The sequence below is a fragment of the Haliaeetus albicilla genome, unplaced genomic scaffold (genome assembly GCF_947461875.1).
Source record: "Haliaeetus albicilla unplaced genomic scaffold, bHalAlb1.1 scaffold_146, whole genome shotgun sequence".
Lineage (NCBI taxonomy): Eukaryota > Metazoa > Chordata > Aves > Accipitriformes > Accipitridae > Haliaeetus > Haliaeetus albicilla.
In genome coordinates this window covers 25220-45429 of record NW_027212543.1, presented here as the reverse complement: position 1 = coordinate 45429, position 20210 = coordinate 25220, and the positions used below count along the sequence as shown (strand labels likewise).

Sequence of the window (20210 nt, the reverse complement as noted above, 5' to 3'; positions counted from 1 at the left end):
CCTCTCAGCCCCGCCCCTACGTCGCCCCGCCCCCCCTTGACGTCATCGCCGTGCGCCCAGCGCCAGCGTCGCACGGGGCTGCAGGTGAGCGCGGCCGCTCCCGGCTCCCTCAGGAACCCGGGACCCCCCGACCCCCCCCGAGCCCCCCCAAACCCCCCCCCCGAGCCCATGGAGCCCCCCCAGCCCCATGGAGCCCCCCCAGCCCCTCTCACCGCCGCCGCGGACCCCCATGTCCCCCCCCACCCCGTCCCCAGTTATCCCCCAGCCCCGGTAACCCCCCCCCGTGCCCCCCCCTCCCCTTGTCGTCCCCCCCCGTTTCTCCTGACCCCCCTTAACCCGTTACCCCCCCCAGGCCCCCCCTGCGATGCCCCCCCCCGCGCGGCGCTAGAGCCCCGCCCCCGGCTGCCATGGTGAGAAGGGGCGGGGCCAGAGAGGTGGGCGGGGCTTGGAGGGGAGCGGGCGGGGCTTAACTGCACTGGGCGGGGCTTGGGGTGTGGGCGGGGTTGTGAAGGTTGGGGACGGTGGGCGGGGTTTTGGGTTGGATGATGGGCGGGGCTAACCTGGCTCCGCCCAGGGGCGGGCGGGGCGCCGCGCCCCCCCGCAGCGGGGGGGGCTCCCTGAGGCCAAACGTCGAGGGCGGGCCCGGAGCCGTAGGGAGGGGCTGGAGGCGGAGCTACAGCGGCTGGTAGGCGGGGCCTGCCCAGACCCCTTGGGGGGGGGGTACCCCAACATCTGGGTCCCCTGGGGGGGGGTAGGGGGTACCCCGACACCTGGGTGCCTTGGGAAATGGGGGGGGGGGGCACCCTGACACCTGGGTGCCTTGGGAGATGGGGGGGGGCTCTCTTGGGGGGTGGGGGGGGCACCCCGACACCTGGGTGCCTTGGGAGATGGTGGGGGGGGGGCTTCTGGATGCCTGGGTCCTTTGGGAAATGGGTGGTGGTCTCCCTTGGGGGCTGCGGGGGGGGCACTTGGACACCTGGGTGCCTTGGGAAATGGGTGGGGGGCTCCCTTCAGGGGTAGGGGGGCGGTTCCAGATGCTTGGGTGCCTTGGAAGATGGGGGGGGGGGGGGCTCTCTTGGGGGTTGGGGGGGTATCTGGACACTTGGGTGCCTTGGGAAATGGGTGGGGGGCTCCCTTGGGGGCTGCGGGGGGGGCACTTGGGCACCTGGGTGCCTTGGGAAATGGGTGGGGGGCTCCCTTCAGGGGTAGGGGGGCACCCCAATGCCTGGGTGCTTTTGGGAGGGGGGGGCTTCTAGATGCCTGGGTGCCTTGGGAGATTGGTGGGGGGCTCCTGGACCCCTGGGTACCTTGGGAGATGGGGTGGGGGGGGCACCCGGACCCCTGGTTCCCCTCCCCGGACCCCTGGGTTCCCACCGGTGACAGGATCTGGGCACGGAGGCGACGGCCCCCACGGGGACGGGGCTGGTCTACGACGAACGATTTGCCGCCGTTTTGGAGGATGACAGGTACACCCCCCCCGCCCGCCCCCCCCCTTCCCTGGACACCACAGTCCCCTCACCGCACCCCCCCCCCCAAATTTCACCCATAGCACCCCCGAGGGTCCGGACCCGCTGTCGGCCGCGTGGGCGACGCTGGAGGAGCTGGGGCTGGTGCAGCGCTGCGTCCGCGTGGAGGTGAGCGCCCGGATGCTTTTGTACCCCCCCCGGATGCCTGGGTGCCCCCCCCCAGACACCTGGGTGCCCCCCCAGATGGCTGGATGTGTCCCCCCCACCCCGGACGCTCGGGTCCCTCACAGCGTGTCTCGTCCTTAGTGTCGCCCGGCTACCGATGAAGAGCTGCTGCTGGTGCACAGGTTTGGGGGGGGGGGGCTTTTTTGGGTGGGGGGGGGTTGGGGGGGGGCTGGGGAGGTTTGAGGGGGCGTTTGGGTGGTTCGGGGGGGGGCTTGGAGGGGGTTTGGGGGAGATAGAGGGGGCAATGGGGGGCTGTGGGGCACCGGGAGGGGGAGCAGGGTTGGGGGACTTGGAGGGGGGGGGGTCTTGAGAAGGGTTTAGGGGTCCCTGAGGGTATTGGGGGGGGGAATGGGAGCATAGAGTGGGTCCTTCAGGGGATGTGGGGTGTCTCAGAGGGGTCTGGGGGGGCCTGGGGGTGTTTCAGAGATGTTGGGGATTTCTGAGGGATTTTGGGGGGGGGTCTCTGAGGAGTTTGGGGGCATCCTGGGGACATGTGGGGAGGCCTGGGGGGGGTCTTTGTTGGGTTTTGGGCGTTCCTGAGGGATGTGGGGGGGTCTCCAAGGGGTTTGGGGGCCATAGGGGAATGTAGGGAGCCCTGATGTGTCCCCAAGGAGTTTGGGGGGGGGGGGGCCCTGGAGATCTCCAGATGGTGTCGGGGTCCCTGAGAGCAGTTTTGGGGTCCCCAGCCCCACCTTCCTGGCCCAGATGGAGCTGCAGACCCCCGGGTGCCCCCCCCCCAACCCCCTCGGTGAGTGCTCCCGGACACCGGGGTCCCCTTGGGGATATCGGGGTGTCTGCGAAGGAAGAGGGGGTCCCCAGGGAGGTGGGGAGGGTCCTGACGCCTGGGTCCTGGGGGGGGGGGCGGGTTTGGGGGGTCCCCTCCCGGCCACCTGGGTCCCTCCATGGGGGTTTTAGGGTCCCCCCGGCCACCTGGGTCCCCTGGGGAGGTTTGGGGGTTCCCCCCGGCCACCTGGGTCCCTCCATGGGGCTTTTGGGGTCCCCCCGGCCGACTGGGTCCCCTGGGGGGGGGTTGGGGGTCCCCTCCTGGACACCTGGGTCCCCCTGGCCATATGGGTCTCCTGCGGGGTTTTGGGGGTCCCCTCCCAGGTTCGTGGGTCCCTTGGGGGGGTTTTGGGGGTCCCCCTGGCCGCCTGGGTCCCTCCATGGGGGTTTTGGGGGTCCCCCCGGCCACCTGGGTGCCCTGGGGGGGGTTTTGGGGGTCCCCTCCCGGATGTGTGGGTCTCCTGGGGGGTTTTGGGGGTCCCCCCCTGGGTCTCTCCATGGGGGTTTTGGGGTCCCCCCCGTACACCTGAGTCCCCTCCCAGATGCCTGGGTCCCCTGGGGGGGTTTTGGGGGTCCCCCTGGCCACCTGGGTCCCCTGGGGGGGTTTGGGGGTCCCTTCGTGGACACCTGGGTCCCTCCATGGGGGTTTTGGGGTCCCCCTGGACACCTGGGTCCCGTGGAGGGTTTTGGGGGGTCCCCCCAGCCACCTGGGTCCCCTGGGGGGGGTTTTGGGGGTCCCCTCCCAGACGTGTGGGTCCCCCTCCTGGACACGTGGGTCCCCTTGGGGGGGTTTTGGGGGTCCCCCCCGGCCGCCTGGGTCCCTCCGTGGGGGTTTTGGGGTCCCCCCGGCCACCTGGGTCCCCTGGGGGGGTTTTGGGGGTCCCCTCCCAGACGTGTGGGTCCCCTCCTGGACACGTGGGTCCCCTTGGGGGGGTTTTGGGGGTCCCCCCGGCCGCCTGGGTCCCTCCGTGGGGGTTTTGGGGTCCCCCCGGCCACCTGGGTCCCCTGGGGGGGTTTTGGGGGTCCCCTCCCAGACGTGTGGGTCCCCTCCTGGACACGTGGGTCCCCTTGGGGGGGTTTTGGGGGTCCCCCCGGCCGCCTGGGTCCCTCCGTGGGGGTTTTGGGGTCCCCCCGGCCACCTGGGTCCCCTGGGGGGGGTTTTGGGGGTCCCCTCCCAGACGTGTGGGTCCCCTCCTGGACACGTGGGTCCCCTTGGGGGGGTTTTGGGGGTCCCCCCGGCCGCCTGGGTCCCTCCGTGGGGGTTTTGGGGTCCCCCCGGCCACCTGGGTCCCCTGGGGGGGGTTTTGGGGGTCCCCTCCCAGACGTGTGGGTCCCCTCCTGGACACGTGGGTCCCCTTGGGGGGGTTTTGGGGGTCCCCCCGGCCACCTGGGTCCCTCCGTGGGGGTTTTGGGGTCCCCCCGGCCACCTGGGTCCCCTGGGGGGGTTTTGGGGGTCCCCTCCCAGACGTGTGGGTCCCCTCCTGGACACGTGGGTCCCCTTGGGGGGGTTTTGGGGGTCCCCCCGGCCGCCTGGGTCCCTCCGTGGGGGTTTTGGGGTCCCCCCGGCCACCTGGGTCCCCTGGGGGGGGTTTTGGGGGTCCCCTCCCGGACGTGTGGGTCCCCTCCTGGACACGTGGGTCCCCTTGGGGGGGTTTTGGGGGTCCCCCCGGCCGCCTGGGTCCCTCCGTGGGGGTTTTGGGGTCCCCCCGGCCACCTGGGTCCCCTGGGGGGGTTTTGGGGGTCCCCTCCCAGACGTGTGGGTCCCCTCCTGGACACGTGGGTCCCCTTGGGGGGGTTTTGGGGGTCCCCCCGGCCGCCTGGGTCCCTCCGTGGGGGTTTTGGGGTCCCCCCGGCCACCTGGGTCCCCTGGGGGGGGTTTTGGGGGTCCCCTCCCGGACGTGTGGGTCCCCTCCTGGACACGTGGGTCCCCTTGGGGGGGTTTTGGGGGTCCCCCCGGCCGCCTGGGTCCCTCCGTGGGGGTTTTGGGGTCCCCCCGGCCACCTGGGTCCCCTGGGGGGGTTTTGGGGGTCCCCTCCCAGACGTGTGGGTCCCCTCCTGGACACGTGGGTCCCCTTGGGGGGGTTTTGGGGGTCCCCCCGGCCGCCTGGGTCCCTCCGTGGGGGTTTTGGGGTCCCCCCGGCCACCTGGGTCCCCTGGGGGGGGTTTTGGGGGTCCCCTCCCGGACGCGTGGGTGCCCTGCAGGAGGTGGGGACGTCCCGCCTGGCCACGGGCTCGCTGCTGGCGCTGCTGACGAAGGTGCTGAGCGGGGACCTGCGCAACGGGCTGGCACTGCTGCGGTACGGCCGGAGGGGACGTATAGGGGCTATAGGTACCCTCCGGGGCACCGCGGGGATGTATGTGCTTCTCTGGGCCCTATAGAGCTGCAGCAACCCCCCCCCCCCAGCCCCTATAGATGCCTGCACCCCCCTCCGGGGGCTGTGGCAGCTGCTTGAGGTGGTGCAGCAGGAGGTATGGATTATATAGGGGCTGTTTTTATCAGTATAGGGAATCTATATGTACCACCAGGGAGTTTGGAGGCTGTGGAGGCTGCAGAGATGGTTTTCTGGCCCCTATGGGGGCCATAGGGGCTCTAGGGGTGTTACGGAGCCCCTGGGGGTGTTGTAGGGGGTTTGGGGTGGGGTATGGAGACTGTAAGGATCTGATAGATGGTATAGGGGTGACTATAGGGGGTTTCTGGGTGTTATAGGGGTCCTGGGGGTGCTCTAGGGTCCGTGAGAACGTGAGAATGGTGTAAGGGACCTGTGGGGTGTTTTGTGGTGCCATAGGGGTCCTGGGGGGGGCTATAGGGTTTTCAGGACCATTATAGGAGTTATAGGGGTCCCGAGAATGCTATAGGGGCTATAGGATTCCCAGATTGCTGTAGGGTCTTAGAGGGGCTATGGGGTCCGTGAGGGTGGTATAGAACCTAGAGGGATAGTGTGGGGGTCCTGGGGGGACACTGTAGGGCCCCCAGGGCTCTATAGGGGTGCTATAGGGGCACTTATGTCCCCCTATAGCCCCCCCGGGCGCCACGCGCAGCCGGACGCCGCCAGCGGCCGCTGCGTCTTCAACGCCGTCGCCGTCGCGGCCCGGGCGGCCCAGAGACACCTCGGGGTCCAGCGGTGAGTTTGGGGGGGGGGTCCCGAACGCCTGGGTCCCTTTTTGGGGGGGCTGCAGCCCCCCCATCCCCAGACACCTGGGTCCCTTTTTTGGGGGGTAGGGGGGTGTTTCGGGGGGTTGCAGCCCCCCTGGGTCCCTTTTTGGGGGGGGTAGGTGGGGGTTGCAGCCCCCCCAGATGCCTGGGTGCCTTTTTCGGGGGGCTGGGGGGTTGCAGCCCCCCCCCACACACCGGGGTTCTCCCCCCACCAGCATCCTCATCGTGGACTGGTGCGCCCAGCCCGGCCAAGCCATCCCCCGCCTCTTCCAGGAGGACCCCAGGTGAGTACTGGGATATACTGGGATACACTGGGGGGCACTGGGAGCCCCCCCCCCCGTAACCGTCCCCTCCCGTTTATCGCAGCGTCCTGTGTTTCGGGGTACACCGGGGTGAGGACCCCCCGGCAACCGCCGGCGCCGGCCGGGGCGAGGGCTTCACCGTCGACCTGCGTTGGGATGAGGTATGGATCCTATAGGGGCTGGGGGGGGCTATAGGGGGGCCCTATAGGGTCTGGTGTCACACACGCCCCCCCCAAAATACAGGCTGACACGACGGACGGTGACTACGCGGCGGCCTTCTTCCACCTCCTCCTCCCCATCGCCTTCGAGGTGAGCCGGGGGGGGTCCCAGGAAGGTTTTTGGGGGGTCCTGGGGGGTTTAGGGGGTGGCTGGGGGTGGTGGGAGGGTCCTGGGTGGGTTTTGAGGGTCCTGGGAAGGTCTGGGGGGGGCCCTGGGGGGGGTTGGAGGGTCCCTAAGGGGGGCTTGGGGGGCGTTGGGGTTCCCTAAGGTGTCCCAGGGGGGTTTGGGGGCGGGTTGGGGGGTCCTTGGGGGGGTCCCAGGGGGGTTTGGGGGTCCCTGAGGGGTCTCAGGGGGTCTTGGGGGGGTGGTGGGACTCCCTGAGGGGTTCCAGGGGGGTTTGGGGGTCCCTGAAGGGTCCGGTGGGGGTTTGGGGGGGTCTGGGGGTGGTGGGAGGGTCCTGGGTGGTCCCAGGGGGGATTTTGGGGGTCCCAGGAAGGTCTGGGGGGGGGTTGGAGGGTCCCTGAGGGGTCCCGGGGGGGATGGGGGGGGTGGGGATGTCCTGGGTGGTCCCAGGGGGGTTTTGGGGGGGCCCTGGGGGGTACGGACAGACGGACGGACGGAGGCGGCATCTCCGCAGTTCCAGCCCCAGCTCGTCCTGGTCGCCGCCGGCTTCGACGCCGCCCTGGGGGGGCCGGAGGTATGGGGAGGGGGGGCAACGTATAGGGACGTATGGGGACGTATAGACCTTTGTGGGGTGGTATAGGGGATGTATGGGGGGGGCTGGGGTGGATTAGGGGCTTTACGGCCCCCCCCTTTGGTGGTGTAGGGGCTGCGTGCGCCTGGCTGGGGTCATATATGGAACGTATAGGTTATTTGGGGGGGTATAGGGGACATATGGCTCTTCATGGGGTGGTATGGGGGGCATGACAGCGATTCTATGGGGGGCTACGGGGGCTATATGGAGGTGTACGGGTCTGCGCGGGCATTATAGGGGTGCTTGAGCAGTCTATAGGGGTGCTATAGGGGGCTGGTGGGGAGGTTCGTGCCCCCTCACGGTGCTATATGTCCCCCCCCACCCCTCCAGGGACATACGGGGGTCTCCCCCGACGGCTTCGCCCTCATGACCCACCTGCTGTCGGCGCTGGCGGGGGGACGCCTGCTCCTCGCCCTCGAGGTAGGACCCTATAGGGGCTATAGGGGCCACTGGGGGGGCTATAAGGGCGTGGGGGCCATCTGCAGGCGCTGGGGGGGCCATAGGGACCACCTATGGCACCTATAGCGGCCCTGTGGGGGTGGGTGAGACCATCTGCAGGTGCTGTAGGGTGTGCGAGAGCCGTTTGTGAGAGCTATAGGGGACATATGGACCACTTGCCGGAGCTGTAGGAGCTCTATAGGTTCCCCCAGGGCATTGCAGAAACCATATGGGAGCTCTATACGTTGTTCCAGGGCATTATGGAAACGATGTAGGAGCCCTGTAACTTCTTCCAGGGGATTTTAGGAATCTTATAGGGGCTGTATATGTTCCCCAGGGCATTATGGGAACCATATAGGGGCTGTATACATTTCCCAGGGCATTATAGAAACCATATATGGGCTGGATATGTTTTTCTAGGACGTTACAGGAATCATATAGGGGGTTTATAGGTTCCCCCAGAGCATTATGCAACATGTAGTGATTGTATAGGTTTTGCAGAGCATTATAGAAACCATATAGGCGCTGTATATGTTCTGCCGGGGTATTATGGGAACTATATAGCAGTTCTGTAAGTTCTCCTAGGTCCTAGGGCATTGTAAGAATTGTATAGGAGCTGTATACGTTCCGCCAGGGTATTATAGGAATTATATAGGGACTATATAGGTTTCTCCAGGGGATTATGGGAATCATATAGGGCCGAGAGAGTCTTCAGGTGCCTTGTGGTCCCACTGCGGGGGGGCTATGAGTGCTATAGGGGATGGCGGGGGGACACAGGATGCTATAGCGGGTGCTGTGTGGGTTGCTATAGGGGACTCTATAGGGAATGCTATAGGGAATAGCACGTGGGGGTATAGGAGGTGCTGTAGGGGATCATTTTGGGGGGTTAAGGGGTGCTAGAGGGGCTCCCACTGCCCTGGGGGGGGCACTAGAGGGGGTGACCCCCCCCGCCAAGGGCAGTATGGAGTCCATAGGTCCCCCCCTGACCGCCCTCTCCTGCAGGGGGGGTCGGAGCCGGGGATGCTGGCGGGGGGGCTCAGCGCCATCCTGCACACGCTGCTGGGGGACCCCGGGGACCCCCCCGGGCCCATCACCCCCACCCCCAGGTGAGGGGCACACGGGGGGGGCTGGGGGTGATTTGGGGGGGGGAGGAGGTTTTGGGGGGGGATTTTTGGGGGGTTGGGGGGTCTTGGGGAGCCGGGGGGGGTTGGGAGAGCTTTGGGGGGGTCAGGGAGGTGCTGGGGGCAGTTTGGGGGTGCCCCCCCACTCCCCAACACCAAAATCCCCCCCGCCAGCGGCCTGGCCAGCGTGGCCCGCACCCTGGCCATCCACCGCAAGTACTGGAGCTGCCTGCGCTGCGCTGGTGAGTCCCTGGAGCCCCCCCAAACCCGGGGGTGTGTGGGGGAGCCTTTAAGCCCCCCCCCCCCAAAAAAACCAAACTCGAGGGGAGGTTGTGGGGGAGCCCCTAGGCCTGGTTGCCAGGGTGGCCATCTTGGTTGCTAGGGCGCCATCTTGGTTGCCAGGGCGGCCATCTTGGTTGCTAGGGCGCCATCTTGGTTGCTGGGCGGCCCTCTTGGTTGCTAGGCGGCCATTTTGTGGGCGGGAGGAGGTGGGTGGGCGGGGCGCTTGCTCCGCTGCTAGGCAACCGGCGCGGTTGCTAGGGCCGCCATCTTGGTTGCTACGCAGTTCCCCCCTGTCACCGCGGCGGCCATCTTGGCTCCTCTCAGCTGCCAGCCCCGCTCGCTTTTGGGGTGCTCCCAGCAGCTCCTCCCGCCATCCCTTCAGCCTCAGGGACCCCCACAAACCCCCTCAGCCATGGCGGGGGGGACCCCAAAAAGGAGCGGCTGCCATTTTTCTGTCTGTTCTGGAGTTTTGGGAGCACACCCCCCCCCCACCCCCTCGCTGAGGCTGCCCCTTCACAGAGCCGGAGTTAGAGGAGGAAGAGGAGGAGGGAGATGATGAAGAAGACGAGGAGGAGGAGGATGAAGAGGATTTGGAGGATGATGGGGAGGCCCCGGGGACCCCCCCCCCGGAGCCGGCGGAGCAGGAGGAGCTCGGGTCCTGGCCCCATCCCGCCGCCCGCACCGGGCTGCTGTATGACGAGAGGATGGAAGAGCACTGCAACCCCTGGGACAGGTCAGCCGGGGGCTGAGGGGGGCTCCGGGTCCCTTGGTGGGGGGAGTGGGGGGGCACCCACATGCCTGGGAGGGGTTTGGGGGGCACCGGGATACTTTGGTCTGTCTTGGAGGGGGGGGGGGGACTGTTGGACAGCTTGATCCCCAGAATGTGGGGTTACTTGATAAGGGGGTCCTCTGAGGTGTGTGTGGGGGAGCTGTTCCCCAGACGCCTGGGTCCTCAGGGGGAGGTTTTGGGGGAGTGGGGGGGTGGGCGGTGGGGGACGTGGGACCCAGGCGTCCGGGCGCAGCCAGCACCCCGAGGCGCCGCAGCGGGTGACGCGGATCGTGGAGCGGCTGAGGGAGCTGGGGTTGGCCCAGCGCTGCTTGCGCCTGCCCGCACGCTACGCCCTGCCCGCCCAGCTGCGCGCCTGCCACACGTGAGTGAAGGGGGGGGGCAGGCACGGGGGAGGGGTACGTGTGGGTCCCGTGGGGTTGGGAGGGGGGTACGCGTGGGTCCCGTGGGGGCGTACATGGGGGATTTACAGGGTGGGGGGGTCTGGTGGGGTCTTATGGAGGGGTCTGTGTAGGTCCCAGGAGGTTGGGGGGGTACGCGTGGGTCCTGTGGGGGCGTACATGGGGGATTTACAGGGTGGGGGGGTCTGGTGGGGGGCTTATGGAGGGGTCTGTGGAGGTCCCAGGGGGTTGGGGGGGTACGTGTGAGTCCTATGGAGGGGTATGTGTGGGTTTTATAGGGTGGGGGGTATATGTGGGGCTTTGGGAGCAGCCTGCGTAGGTCCCAGGGGGTTGGGGGGTACGTGTAGGTCTTATTGGGGGGGTATGTGTGGGTCTTATGGGGCGAAGGCTTACATGTGGCTCCCATGGGGCTGGGGTGGGTATGCGTGGGTCCTGTGGGGCGGTACGTGTGGCCATGGCGGGGTGGGGGGTGCCTTGGGTGCCCCCCTGGGTAGGTTTGGGGCAGTGTGTGGGGGGTTCCCCCTGACGGCCGGGGTCCCCGCAGGCGGGCCCACGTGGCGGCGCTGGCGGGGACGGAGGGGCTGCGTCCCCGGGAGCTGCGGGGGGCCGCCGACCGCTACAACTCCGTCTTCCTCTGCCCCCGCTCCTACGCCTGCGCCCGCCTGGCGGCCGGCACCGCCTGCGCCGCCGTCACCGCCGTCCTCACCGGGCAGGTGGGGGCCGGACGGGGTGGGGGGGGGCCCCTATGGGGTGTTATGGGGGCTCTATGGGGTGTTAGAGAGGTTCTACGGGGTGTCGTGGGGGCACTATGGGGTGTCATGGGGGCTCTATGGGGTCTTAAGGGGCCCTATGGGGCTCTATGGGGTGTTATGGGGGTCCGTGGGGTGCTCTGGGGGCTCTATGGGGCATCATGGGGATGCTGTGGGGTGTTTATGGGATCGTATGGGACATCACAGGGCCCTGTAGGGTGTCATGGGCATTCTGTGGGGTGTTATGGGGTCCTATAAGATGTTATGGGGGCTCTGTGGGGCATTATGGATATTCTATAGGGTGTCACGGGGCTCTGTGGGACTTTATGGGGCATTATGGGGGGCCCTGTGGGGTGTCCTGGGGCCCTATGGATGTTACTGGGGCTCTATGGGGTGTTATGGGGGTCCTATGGGTGTCATGGGTATTCTATGGGGTGTTCATGGGATCCTATAGAACATTATGGGGCCCTATGGGGTGTCACGGGAGCTCTGTGGGGCGTTATGGGGGTTCTATGGGGTGTCACGGGGCTTTGTGGGGGATTAAGGGACCCCTATGGGGTGTGCAGGGGCCCTATGGGGCGTTTTGGGGGCTCTGTGGGGTGTTTTGGGGGCTCTGTGGGGTGTTTGGGGGGCTCTATGGGGTAGTTTGGGGGTCTGTGTGGTGTCACAGGTTCTATGGGGCGTTTTGGGGGCTCTGTGGGGTATTTTGGGGGCTCTATGGGGTGCCACGGGGGCTCTATGGGGCGTTTTGGGGGCTCTGGGGGGTATTTTGGGGGCTCTGGGGGGTATTTTGGGGGCTCTATGGGGTGTCACGGGGGCTCTATGGGGTATTTGGGGGGCTCTGTGTGGTGTCATGGGCTCTATGGGGTGTTTTGGGGGCTCTGTGGGCCATACGGGGACTCTATGGGGTGTGATGGGATCCTATGGGGCATCACGGGGCCTTACGGGGGGGCCCTACGGGGCCCTGTGGGTCTCTGCCCCCCCCGACCCCCGGTGTCCCCCCCAGGTGCAGAACGCCCTGGCAGTCGTTCGCCCCCCCGGGCATCACGCCCGCCCCGGCGCCGCCGGCGGCTTCTGCCTCTTCAACAACGTGGCGGTGGCGGCTCGGCACGGCCAGCGCCTGGCGGGGGGGGCCCTCAGGTACGGGGGGGGGGCGGCAATGGGGTGGGGGGGACCCCAACGTCTGCTTCCTCCTCAACACAGCCCCCCCCCCTCCCACCATAGGGTGCTGATCCTGGACTGGGACGTTCACCACGGCAACGGCACCCAAAAGATCTTTGAGGAGGACCCCAGGTAGGGGGGGAGGTATGGGGGGGGGGGGGTCTTGGGGGTGCTGGGGGGGGTCTTGGGGGAGGTTTGTGGGTGCTGGGGGGGGTCTTGGGGGAGGTTTGTGGGTGTTGGGGGGGTCTTGTGGGTCCTGGGGGAGGTTTGTGGGTATTTGGGGGGGTTTGTGGGTATTTGGAGGGGTCTTGTGGGTCCTGGGGGGGTCTTGGGGGGGGTCTTGTGGGTCCTGGGGGAGGTTTGTGGGTGCTGGGGGGGGGTCTTGTGGGTGCTGGGGGGGGTCTTGTGGGTATTTGGGGGGGGTCTTGTGGGTCCTGGGGGGGGTCTTATAGGTCTTGTGGGGGGTCTTGTGGGTGCTGGGGGGGCGTCTTATGGGTCTCGTGGGTGGTCTTGTGGGTCCTGGGGGAGTTTTGTGGGTGCTGGGGGGGTCTTGTGGGTATTTGGGGGGGTTCTTGTGGGTATTTGGGGTGCCGGGGGGTCCCTCATGCAGTGTTCCCCCCCCGCAGCGTGCTGTACATCTCCCTGCACCGCCACGACGGCTCCTTCTTCCCGGGGGGTCCCGGGGGGTCCCCGCGGCGCCGGGGGCGGGGGCGGGGGGCCGGCTTCACCCTCAACGTGGGGTGGGGGGGCCCCCGCGCCGGGGACCCCGATTACCTGGCGGCCATGACGCGCCTCGTCCTGCCCGTCGCCTGCCAGGTCAGCTGAGGGCGGGGGGGGGGCTTTTTTTGGGGGGGGGGGGGGAATGCGGTGTTGCCCCCCCCCACTGACGCCTGTCTCTCTTTTCCCCCCCCCTCCCAGTTTGCCCCCCAGTTGGTGCTGGTGTCGGCGGGGTTCGACGCGGGGCGGGGGGACCCCCTGGGGGGGTGCCTGCTGTCCCCCCCCACCTTCGGCCTCATGACCCACCTGCTGGGGGGGCTGGCGGGGGGGCGCCTCGTCCTCGTCCTCGAGGTGAGCACGGTGCGGGGGGGGGACACACACGACACACACGGACCCCCCCGGGGGGAGCAGGGTCACGGGGGGGGGCTGGGAGTCTGTTTCGGGGGTCCTGGGGGGGGGGGGGATCGGTTTGGGCGGGGGGGTGTTTGTGTTGGGGGTCCTGGGGGGGGCAGGATGGGTTTGGGGGGGGCTGGGTGTCTGTTTTGGGGGTCCTGGGGGGGTGGAATGGGGTTTGGGGGGTCCTGGGGGGGGCAGGATGGGTTTGGGGGGGGCTGGGTGTCTGTTTTGGGGGTCCTGGGGGGGTGGAATGGGGTTTGGGGGGTCCTGGGGGGGGCAAGATAGGTTTTGGGGTCCTGGGTGTCTGTTTTGGGGGTCCTGGGGGGAGCAGAATAGGGTTTGGGGGGCCCTGGGGGGGGCGAGATGAGTTTTGGGGGGGGTGGGTGTCTGTGTTGGGGGTCCTGGGGGGGGTGAGATGGGTTTGGGGGGGGGGTGTGTCTGTTTTGGGGGTCCTGGGGGGGGTGAGATGGGTTTGGGGGGGGTGGGTGTCTGTTTTGGGGGTCCTGGGGGGGGTGAGATGGGTTTGGGGGGGGTGGGTGTCTGTTTTGGGGGTCCTGGGGGGGGCAGAATGGGGTTTGGGGGGTCCTGGGGGGGGCAGGATGGGTTTTGGTTGGAGCGGGGGGGCTGAGGGTCTCCCCTTTTTTTGGGGGGGTCGCGCAGGGCGGGTACAACCTGGGGGTGACGGCGGAGGGGGTGGGGCAGTGCCTGGGGGTGCTGCTGGGGGCCCCCCCGGCCCTGCCCCCCCCCGGCCCCCCCCAGCCGGCGGCGCTGGGGGCCCTGGCCCGAACCCGCCGGGCCCAGCGCCGCGCCTGGAGCTGCCTGCGCCTGCCGCCCGCCGGTGAGAGACCCCCGGGACCCCCCCAGACCCTCCTGGGACCTGACCCGCAGGGACCCCGGGACCCCCCCCGACCCACAGGGACCCCCCCCCGACCCACAGGGACCCCAAGACCCCCCCTGACCCACAGGGACCCCCCCCCCCGACCCACAGGGACCCCAAGACCCCCCCCGACCCACAGGGACCCCAAGACCCCCCCTGACCCACAGGGACCCCAGGGACCCCCCCCGACCCGCAGGGACCCCCCCCGACCCACAGGGACCCCAAGACCCCCCCTGACCCACAGGGACCCCAGGGACCCCCCCCGACCCGCAGGGACCCCCCCCGACCCACAGGGACACCCGGGACCCCCCTTGACCCACAGGGACCCCCCTACACACCCCATGGGGACCCCTCGGACCCCCCCCACCACCACCGGGACCCCCTTGCCCCATGGAGACCCTCCCACACCCCACTGGGACCCCCCCCTGCCCCCCCACTCCACAGGGACCCCCTTGTCCCATGGGCCCCCCCCCCCCGAGCCCCATCACCCCATGGGCACCCCCAAAGACCCCCGCTCCCTTCCCCCTCCCCAGCCCCCCCGGCTGAGGCCCCCCCGGCTGAGACCCCCCCGGAGCCCCCCTTGGGGGAGGGCGGCGATGACGTCACACGCAGCGGCGCTGACATCACGGCCCCGGCCCCGCCCCTGGACGCCATCTTGCGCCTGGGGGAGCTGCGCCTCGGGGACCCTCCCGAGGGCGGGGCCGGCGCCCCCGGGGGGGCGGAGCCCCTCCCGGACCACGCCCTCCCGCAAGGGGCGACGGCCAATCCCCCGTCGCCCCCCTGCCCGGAGGAGGAGGAGGAGGAGCTGGAGGAGGTGAGCGGGGGGGCGGGGCGAAGGAGGAGGGGGGCGGAGCCCGGACGCGTGGGCTCCACCCACCCGCCCATTCCTCCCCGCCGCCAGGAGGCGCTGTTCGCCGTCGTCGCCCCGCTGCTGGACTGTCCCCACCTGGGGGCCGTGGCTCCTCCCCCCGGGGGGCGGAGCCTGGAGGGGAACCCGCCCTGCGGGGCCTGCGGCAGCCGCCGGGAGAACTGGCTCTGCCTCAGCTGCCACCAGGTGAGGGCTCCGCCCCCCGCCCCGCCCCCTGCCCCACCCCAGCCGGTGAGTGACACGCCCGGCCCCGCCCCCTCTTCTCCCCCCCGCCCCCCCCCAGGTGCTGTGCGGGCGCTACGTGGGGGGGCACATGCTGGAACACGGGGGGGCGGCCGGGCACCCCCTGGTGCTGAGTCTGCGGGACCTGTCGGCCTGGTGCTACCCCTGCGGGGGGTACGTCCATCACCCCGTGAGTGGGGGGGGCCGGGCGGAACCACGGGGGGACACGGGGAGGGGGGACACGTTACGTTGGGGTGAACCACTGGGGGAACGGGGCAGAGGACAGGCTGGAGTGAACCACTGGGGGACGGGGAGGGGGGAAAGGCTGGAGTGAACCATGGGGGGAATGGGAGGGGGCAGAGGCTGGAGTCAACCATTGGGGAATGGGGCTGGGGGACACATGACGTTGGGGTGAACCATTGGGGGAACGGGGCAGAGGACAGTCTGGAGTGAACCACTGGGGGACAGGTAGGGGGGGACAGGCTGGAGTGAACCATTGGGGAATGGGGCAGACTGGAGTGAGCGATTGGGGAGATGGGGCTGGGGGGGACACATGTCGGGGTGAACCATTGGGGAATGGGGGGGGTGTTGGGGTGAACCATTTTGGACAGACACACGCTGGGCTGAACCATTGGGGTGGAGGGGTAGGGGCACACCACCAGGGGATGGGGGAGACGCGGGGGGGGGGGGGGGGGGGGAGATGGATGGTATTGGGGGTGAACCATTCTGAAAGGGGGTGGGGGCCAACACTGGACTTGAACCATTGGGGAATGGGAGGGGGGGCTTTGGGGTGAACCATTGGGGGGGGGGAATGTCTCCCTTGTCCAACCACCCTTTCCCCCCCCCCAGGTCCTGCTCCCCGCCAAGACCCTCCTCCACCGCCTCAAGTTCGGCACCGACCCCCCCACCCCCTCCCTCTGACACCCCCCCTCCCCCACTCCTAACCCCCCCCTCACTCTCTTAAAGGGCTACACACGTGCCAAAACCCCCCCCCTCCATCACCAGCACCCCGCACGGGACCCCCCCCCCAAAACCCCCACCCTGGGCTACAGGCTGGGCCGGGCCCAGGTTGAGGTGGGGGGGGGCAAAGGGGGGGGACAACCCCCTCCCCCAACGAAAACGAAGCATCACGGGGGAAACTGAGGCACGGCTGAGGGGGGGGAGCCCCCCCCCCAAACTTTTTAAACACGCCCCCCCCACCACTTTTGAGGATTTTTAATCCGCCTCTTTGTAACGACGGAGACGTGAAATAAAGGCAACGAGCAGCCGAGATTCGGGGTGGGGGGCTCTTTGGGGGGGATGTTTGGGGGGGTCCCGGGGGGGTCAGAAGTCGTCGTCGTCGCAGATGTCGAGGAAGACGTCGAAGGCCTCGCGGTTGCAGTTGCCGTCGGGGCTGAAGACGTATTTGTGGAAGGTGCCGTCGACGCAGACGGCTGCGGGACGGGGACGATCAGCGGGATTTTGGGGGATTATTTTTTTTGGGGGGGGCGGGGGGGGCGTTACTCACCGACGACGGAGCTGGGGCTGCGGCCCCCCCGTCCGAAGGCGCAGAGGCAGGGGGCTTCGGCGGGGACGGTGAAACTGGCCAGCGACCACTGCGACTCCACGTAGGGGCCCAGCACCGGCCCCACCTTCCCCACCCGCGCCAGCCTGGGGGGGGGGGGATCAGGTCAGAGTTGGGGGGGACGGACGGACAGACGGACGGATTTTTGGGGTGTCTCCTACCCCCCCCCCCCCAACTCACGCGGATCGCCGGTTGAGCCGCGTGTCGCGCAGCGCGAAGACGTGCCCGGTGCCCTTGTCGCTGGCGGCGCAGAGGAAAGCCGAGTCGGGGCTGAAGGCCAAGCTGCGCGGAGAGAGACCCCCCCCTTCGATTTTGGGGTGCCAAAACGGGGAGCGGGGGTCCCCTCCTCGCCCCCCCCCACCCCCGGTACCAGTAGAGGGTGGCGGGGTCGGTGCCGCGGCGCAGCTCCAGCAGCCGAGCGCGGCTCTGGGTGCAGAAGAGGCGGATGAGGGTCCCGCGGCGCGAGGCCGAAGCCACGAGGCTGCCGGGGGGGCTGAGGGCGGCGCAGCCCACCTCGCTCTGGTGGGCGTTGATGGTGAACGGCGCCGACGACGTCCCCGGCTTTGCGCTGCCCAGGTCCTGCGGGGGGGGTGGGCGGCGTGAGGACCCCCCCCCCCCAGTGCCCCCCAGTAGCCCCCAGTGCCCCCCGGTAGCCCCCAGTGCAGAAGCCCCCCCCCCCCCAGCCCTCCCCCACGCACCTACAGCGCCCCAGTACTTCTCTCTGCTCTCCAAACCTTCCGGTGTTGTGTCGTGCCCCCCCCCAGTATCTCCCAGTTCATCCCAGTAAGCCTCCACACTTCCCGGTGCCCGTTCCCTGCAGTAACACCCAACACCTCTGAAAGCCCCACCAGTGCCTCCCCAGTACCAGGCCAGCGCCCCCCAGTACCTCCCAACAACACCCTGAACCCCCCCCACACCTCCCAGTGCCCCCCAGTCCCTTCCCAGTTCCCACCAGTCTCTCTCCATCCCTTCCCATTCCCCCCAGTCCCCTCGAGACCCTCCCAGTCCTTTCCCAGTTCCCCTCAAGCTCTTCCAAGCTCCCCCCAGTTGCCCCCAGCCCCTCCCAGTCCCTTCCCAGTTCCAACCCAGCCCCTCCCATTTCTCCCCAAACCCTTCCCAGTCCCTTCCCAGGTCCCCCCAGCCTCTTCCCAGTCCCTTCCTAATCCCCCCCAGTCCCTTCCCAGTTCCCCCCCAATCCCTTCCAAGTTCCTCCCAGTCCCTCTCAATCCTTTCCCAGTTCCCCCCCCCCCAATCCCTTCCCGGTTCCTCCCAGTCCCTCTCAATCCCTTCCCAGTTCCCCCCCCAATCCCCTCCCAGTCCCTCACCACCAACTGCAGGCTCCCGCACTTGTGACCGGGAAAAACCAGTAACGGCTTCTCCAAACTGGGACAGAGATCGCAGATCCCTGGCAGGGGGGAGGTGGGACAACATGAGCCGGACACCTCGGTGCCCCCCCCAGACGCCTGGGACCCCCTGGGTGGGGGTGAGGGTGGGGGTGAGGGTGGGGGTCCCCCTTTTTTACCCCCCCTCACCTTTGGGGTTGTCGCGGGTGTCGAACTCGAAGAGCTTGGCCGGGTTGTGGGGGAAGGAGAAGACGTAGAGACGAGTCTGCAGCACCACCACCAGCCTGGGGGGGGGACACGATGAGGGGGGGACACCCAGCTACCTGGGTCCCCTGCAGGATTTTGGGGTACCCCCCCCTCCCCCTCATCGAGAAGGTTTCGGGGGGGTGGGTGGTTTGGGGGGGGGTTTACGGGGGGTCCCCTCACTTGTCGTGACGCATGCGGACGGCCAGGACGGGTTTGGGGAAGGTGAACTCCAGCACCAGTTTGTCCTTCCCCTCCCGGGCATCGTCCCAGATCAGCACTGGGAGGGGATAAAAAAGGATTTGGGGGGGGCTGTTGGGGGGGGTACCCCAATATTTGAGACATTCCCCCCCCCCAGTTCAGGGCGCACCTGAGACGTCGGGGAATTTGGGGTGGCTGCCGCCCCCCACGATGGCCAGCAGGTTGGAGCGGTTCAGCATCTCCACCAGCCCCACGCTCCCCACTTGCTCCGCGTCTGCGAGGTGGTGGTGGTGGTGGGGGGGGGCCAAATTTGAGGTCCCCCCCCTCCAAAATCTAAGGGACCCCCCTCTTCAACCCCTACTAGCCCCCACTGCCCCCTGCGAGGGGGAAATGGGGGGGTTTGGGGGGACCCTGATGGTCCTGCCCCCCCGCCATGTGCAGGGCACCCCCAAAATGGCCCCCCCAAACCCTCCCCTGGGTTGGGGGGAGCCCAAAACACCCCCAGCCGCACCAGAACCCCTTCCTTGGGTTGGGGGGGGGGACCCCAAAATGCCTCACCCCCCCAATAACCCCCTCCCCAGCACTGGGGGATCCCCAAAAGGCCTCAGAGCCCCCCCCAGCCAAAAGGGACCCCAAACCCCTTTGTCAGACCCCAAAGTGCCCCCCATAACCCACCCCAGCTGGGGGGAGACACCCCAAAACGCCCCATACACACTCCTCCCCCATCAAAAATCTCTTCTCTAGATCTGGGGACCCCCCAGGCCCCCTCCCAGGCCGGGGGGGGACCCCAAAACGCCCCCCTGTCCCCCCCAAAAAACCTCTTTGCTACTCCAAGAGACCCCCCCAGTCCCCCTCCCAAGCCAGGGGGGACCCCGAAACACCCCCCAGCCCCTCACACACCCCCCCCCAGAACCCTGGAAATGGAGTGGGGGAACACACCCCCCCCGACCCCCCCCTCACCCAAATGCCCCTTCTCCATCAGGGGCTCCACATTGAAGATCCGCACCCCGGAATCCATCGCCACACAGAAACAGCCTAGAAATGGGGGGGGTGGGAGAGTTGGGAGGACCCCGAGGGAGTTTGGGGGTCCCCGGGTGGGGATTTGGGGTCCCCAGGTAGGTTTTGGGGTCCCCGAGGGGGGGATGAGGGTCCCCGGGTGGGGTTTTGGGGTCCCCAGGTAGGTTTTGGGGTCCCCGAGGGGGGTTTTGGGGTCTCCTGCGGGGGGTTGGGGCGTCCCCGGGTAGGTTTTGGGGTCCCCGAGGGGGGGGGTTGGGGTCCCCGGGCGGGTTTTGGGGTCCCCAGGTAGGTTTTGGGGTCCCCGGGTGGGGGGGCTGGGGGTCCCCGGGTGAGGTTTTGGGGTTCCCAGGTAGGTTTTGGGGTCCCCGAGGGGGGTTTTGGGGTCTCCTGCGGGGGGTTGGGGCGTCCCCGGGTAGGTTTTGGGGTCCCCGAGGGGGGGGGTTGGGGTCCCCGGGCGGGTTTTGGGGTCCCCAGGTAGGTTTTGGGGTCCCCGGGTGAGGTTTTGGGGTTCCCACACTCACTCTGGTCCTGGTTGAAGCGGAGGCTGTTCACCCCCCGGGCCTGCGCCATGGCGGCGGGAGGGGAGCGCCGGTAACGGAGCTGCTGGGGGTGGAAGGGGGGGGGTTTCAAAAGGGGTCCCCTCACCTCACACCCCCCCCCCCGACCCCCAACACCCCGCGGGGGCCCTTTGCCCCCCCAGGACCCGACCCGGTACCCTCTGTAAACACCGCTGGGTGCTAAACCATCGAGTCTCCTCAGGAGGGCTCGGCTAGAGAGGACTTCCGGTCACGGGAGCTCCTCCCCCTCCCCCTAAACAACAGCCTGGAGGGCGGGGCGATCGCTCCCGGCAACGGCGGGAAGTTGATTGGTGGGCGGGGGCGGGAGGGCGGCGCCGTTGCATAGCAACGCGCCATCTTGGG

General features: G+C 68.5%; 2 protein-coding genes across 5 annotated transcripts in view; one reads left to right on the top strand and one right to left on the bottom strand.

The window, feature by feature from the left end:
• The window catches only part of WDR45 (WD repeat domain 45), a 24428-nt gene extending 4341 nt beyond the window's left edge, over positions 1–20087 (bottom strand). Inside the window, exons 1-11 of one of the 2 annotated variants that reach the window (XM_069778013.1) lie at positions 20006–20087; positions 19812–19893; positions 19234–19308; positions 18443–18547; positions 18256–18352; positions 18019–18113; positions 17812–17891; positions 16857–17065; positions 16667–16768; positions 16430–16572; positions 16222–16355 (exon numbers count right to left, since the gene is read on the bottom strand). In XM_069778013.1, coding sequence (XP_069634114.1) covers positions 16246–16355; positions 16430–16572; positions 16667–16768; positions 16857–17065; positions 17812–17891; positions 18019–18113; positions 18256–18352; positions 18443–18547; positions 19234–19308; positions 19812–19860 — 1065 coding nt within the window. In that variant the 5' untranslated portion in view covers positions 19861–19893; positions 20006–20087 and the 3' untranslated portion in view covers positions 16222–16245. Of the gene's footprint in view, positions 1–16221; positions 16356–16429; positions 16573–16666; positions 16769–16856; positions 17066–17811; positions 17892–18018; positions 18114–18255; positions 18353–18442; positions 18548–19233; positions 19309–19811; positions 19959–20005 lie in introns of those variants that run through there. The other variant, XM_069778012.1, reaches the window with a different exon arrangement.
• HDAC6 (histone deacetylase 6) lies at positions 635–16192 on the top strand. Of its 3 annotated transcripts, none has more exons than XM_069778030.1 (26): positions 635–685; positions 1384–1466; positions 1550–1634; positions 1773–1813; positions 2378–2439; positions 4677–4771; positions 5492–5596; positions 5844–5912; positions 5995–6091; positions 6174–6239; positions 6787–6846; positions 7234–7323; positions 8344–8447; positions 8637–8704; positions 9264–9477; positions 9767–9895; positions 10477–10645; positions 11688–11821; positions 11906–11974; positions 12469–12658; positions 12761–12910; positions 13616–13793; positions 14366–14646; positions 14734–14886; positions 14984–15096; positions 15772–16192. In XM_069778030.1, the coding sequence occupies exons 2-26, from the start codon at positions 1460–1462 to the stop codon at positions 15884–15886; spliced, it is 2844 nt and encodes a 947-aa protein (XP_069634131.1). In that variant the 5' UTR covers positions 635–685; positions 1384–1459; the 3' UTR covers positions 15887–16192. The 3 variants fall into 3 exon arrangements, with proteins under 3 accessions (XP_069634131.1, XP_069634129.1, XP_069634130.1); XM_069778028.1 differs by having other exon boundaries at positions 1710–1813; XM_069778029.1 differs by having other exon boundaries at positions 1710–1813; positions 14984–15112.
• Positions 20088–20210: the final 123 nt, after the last annotated feature.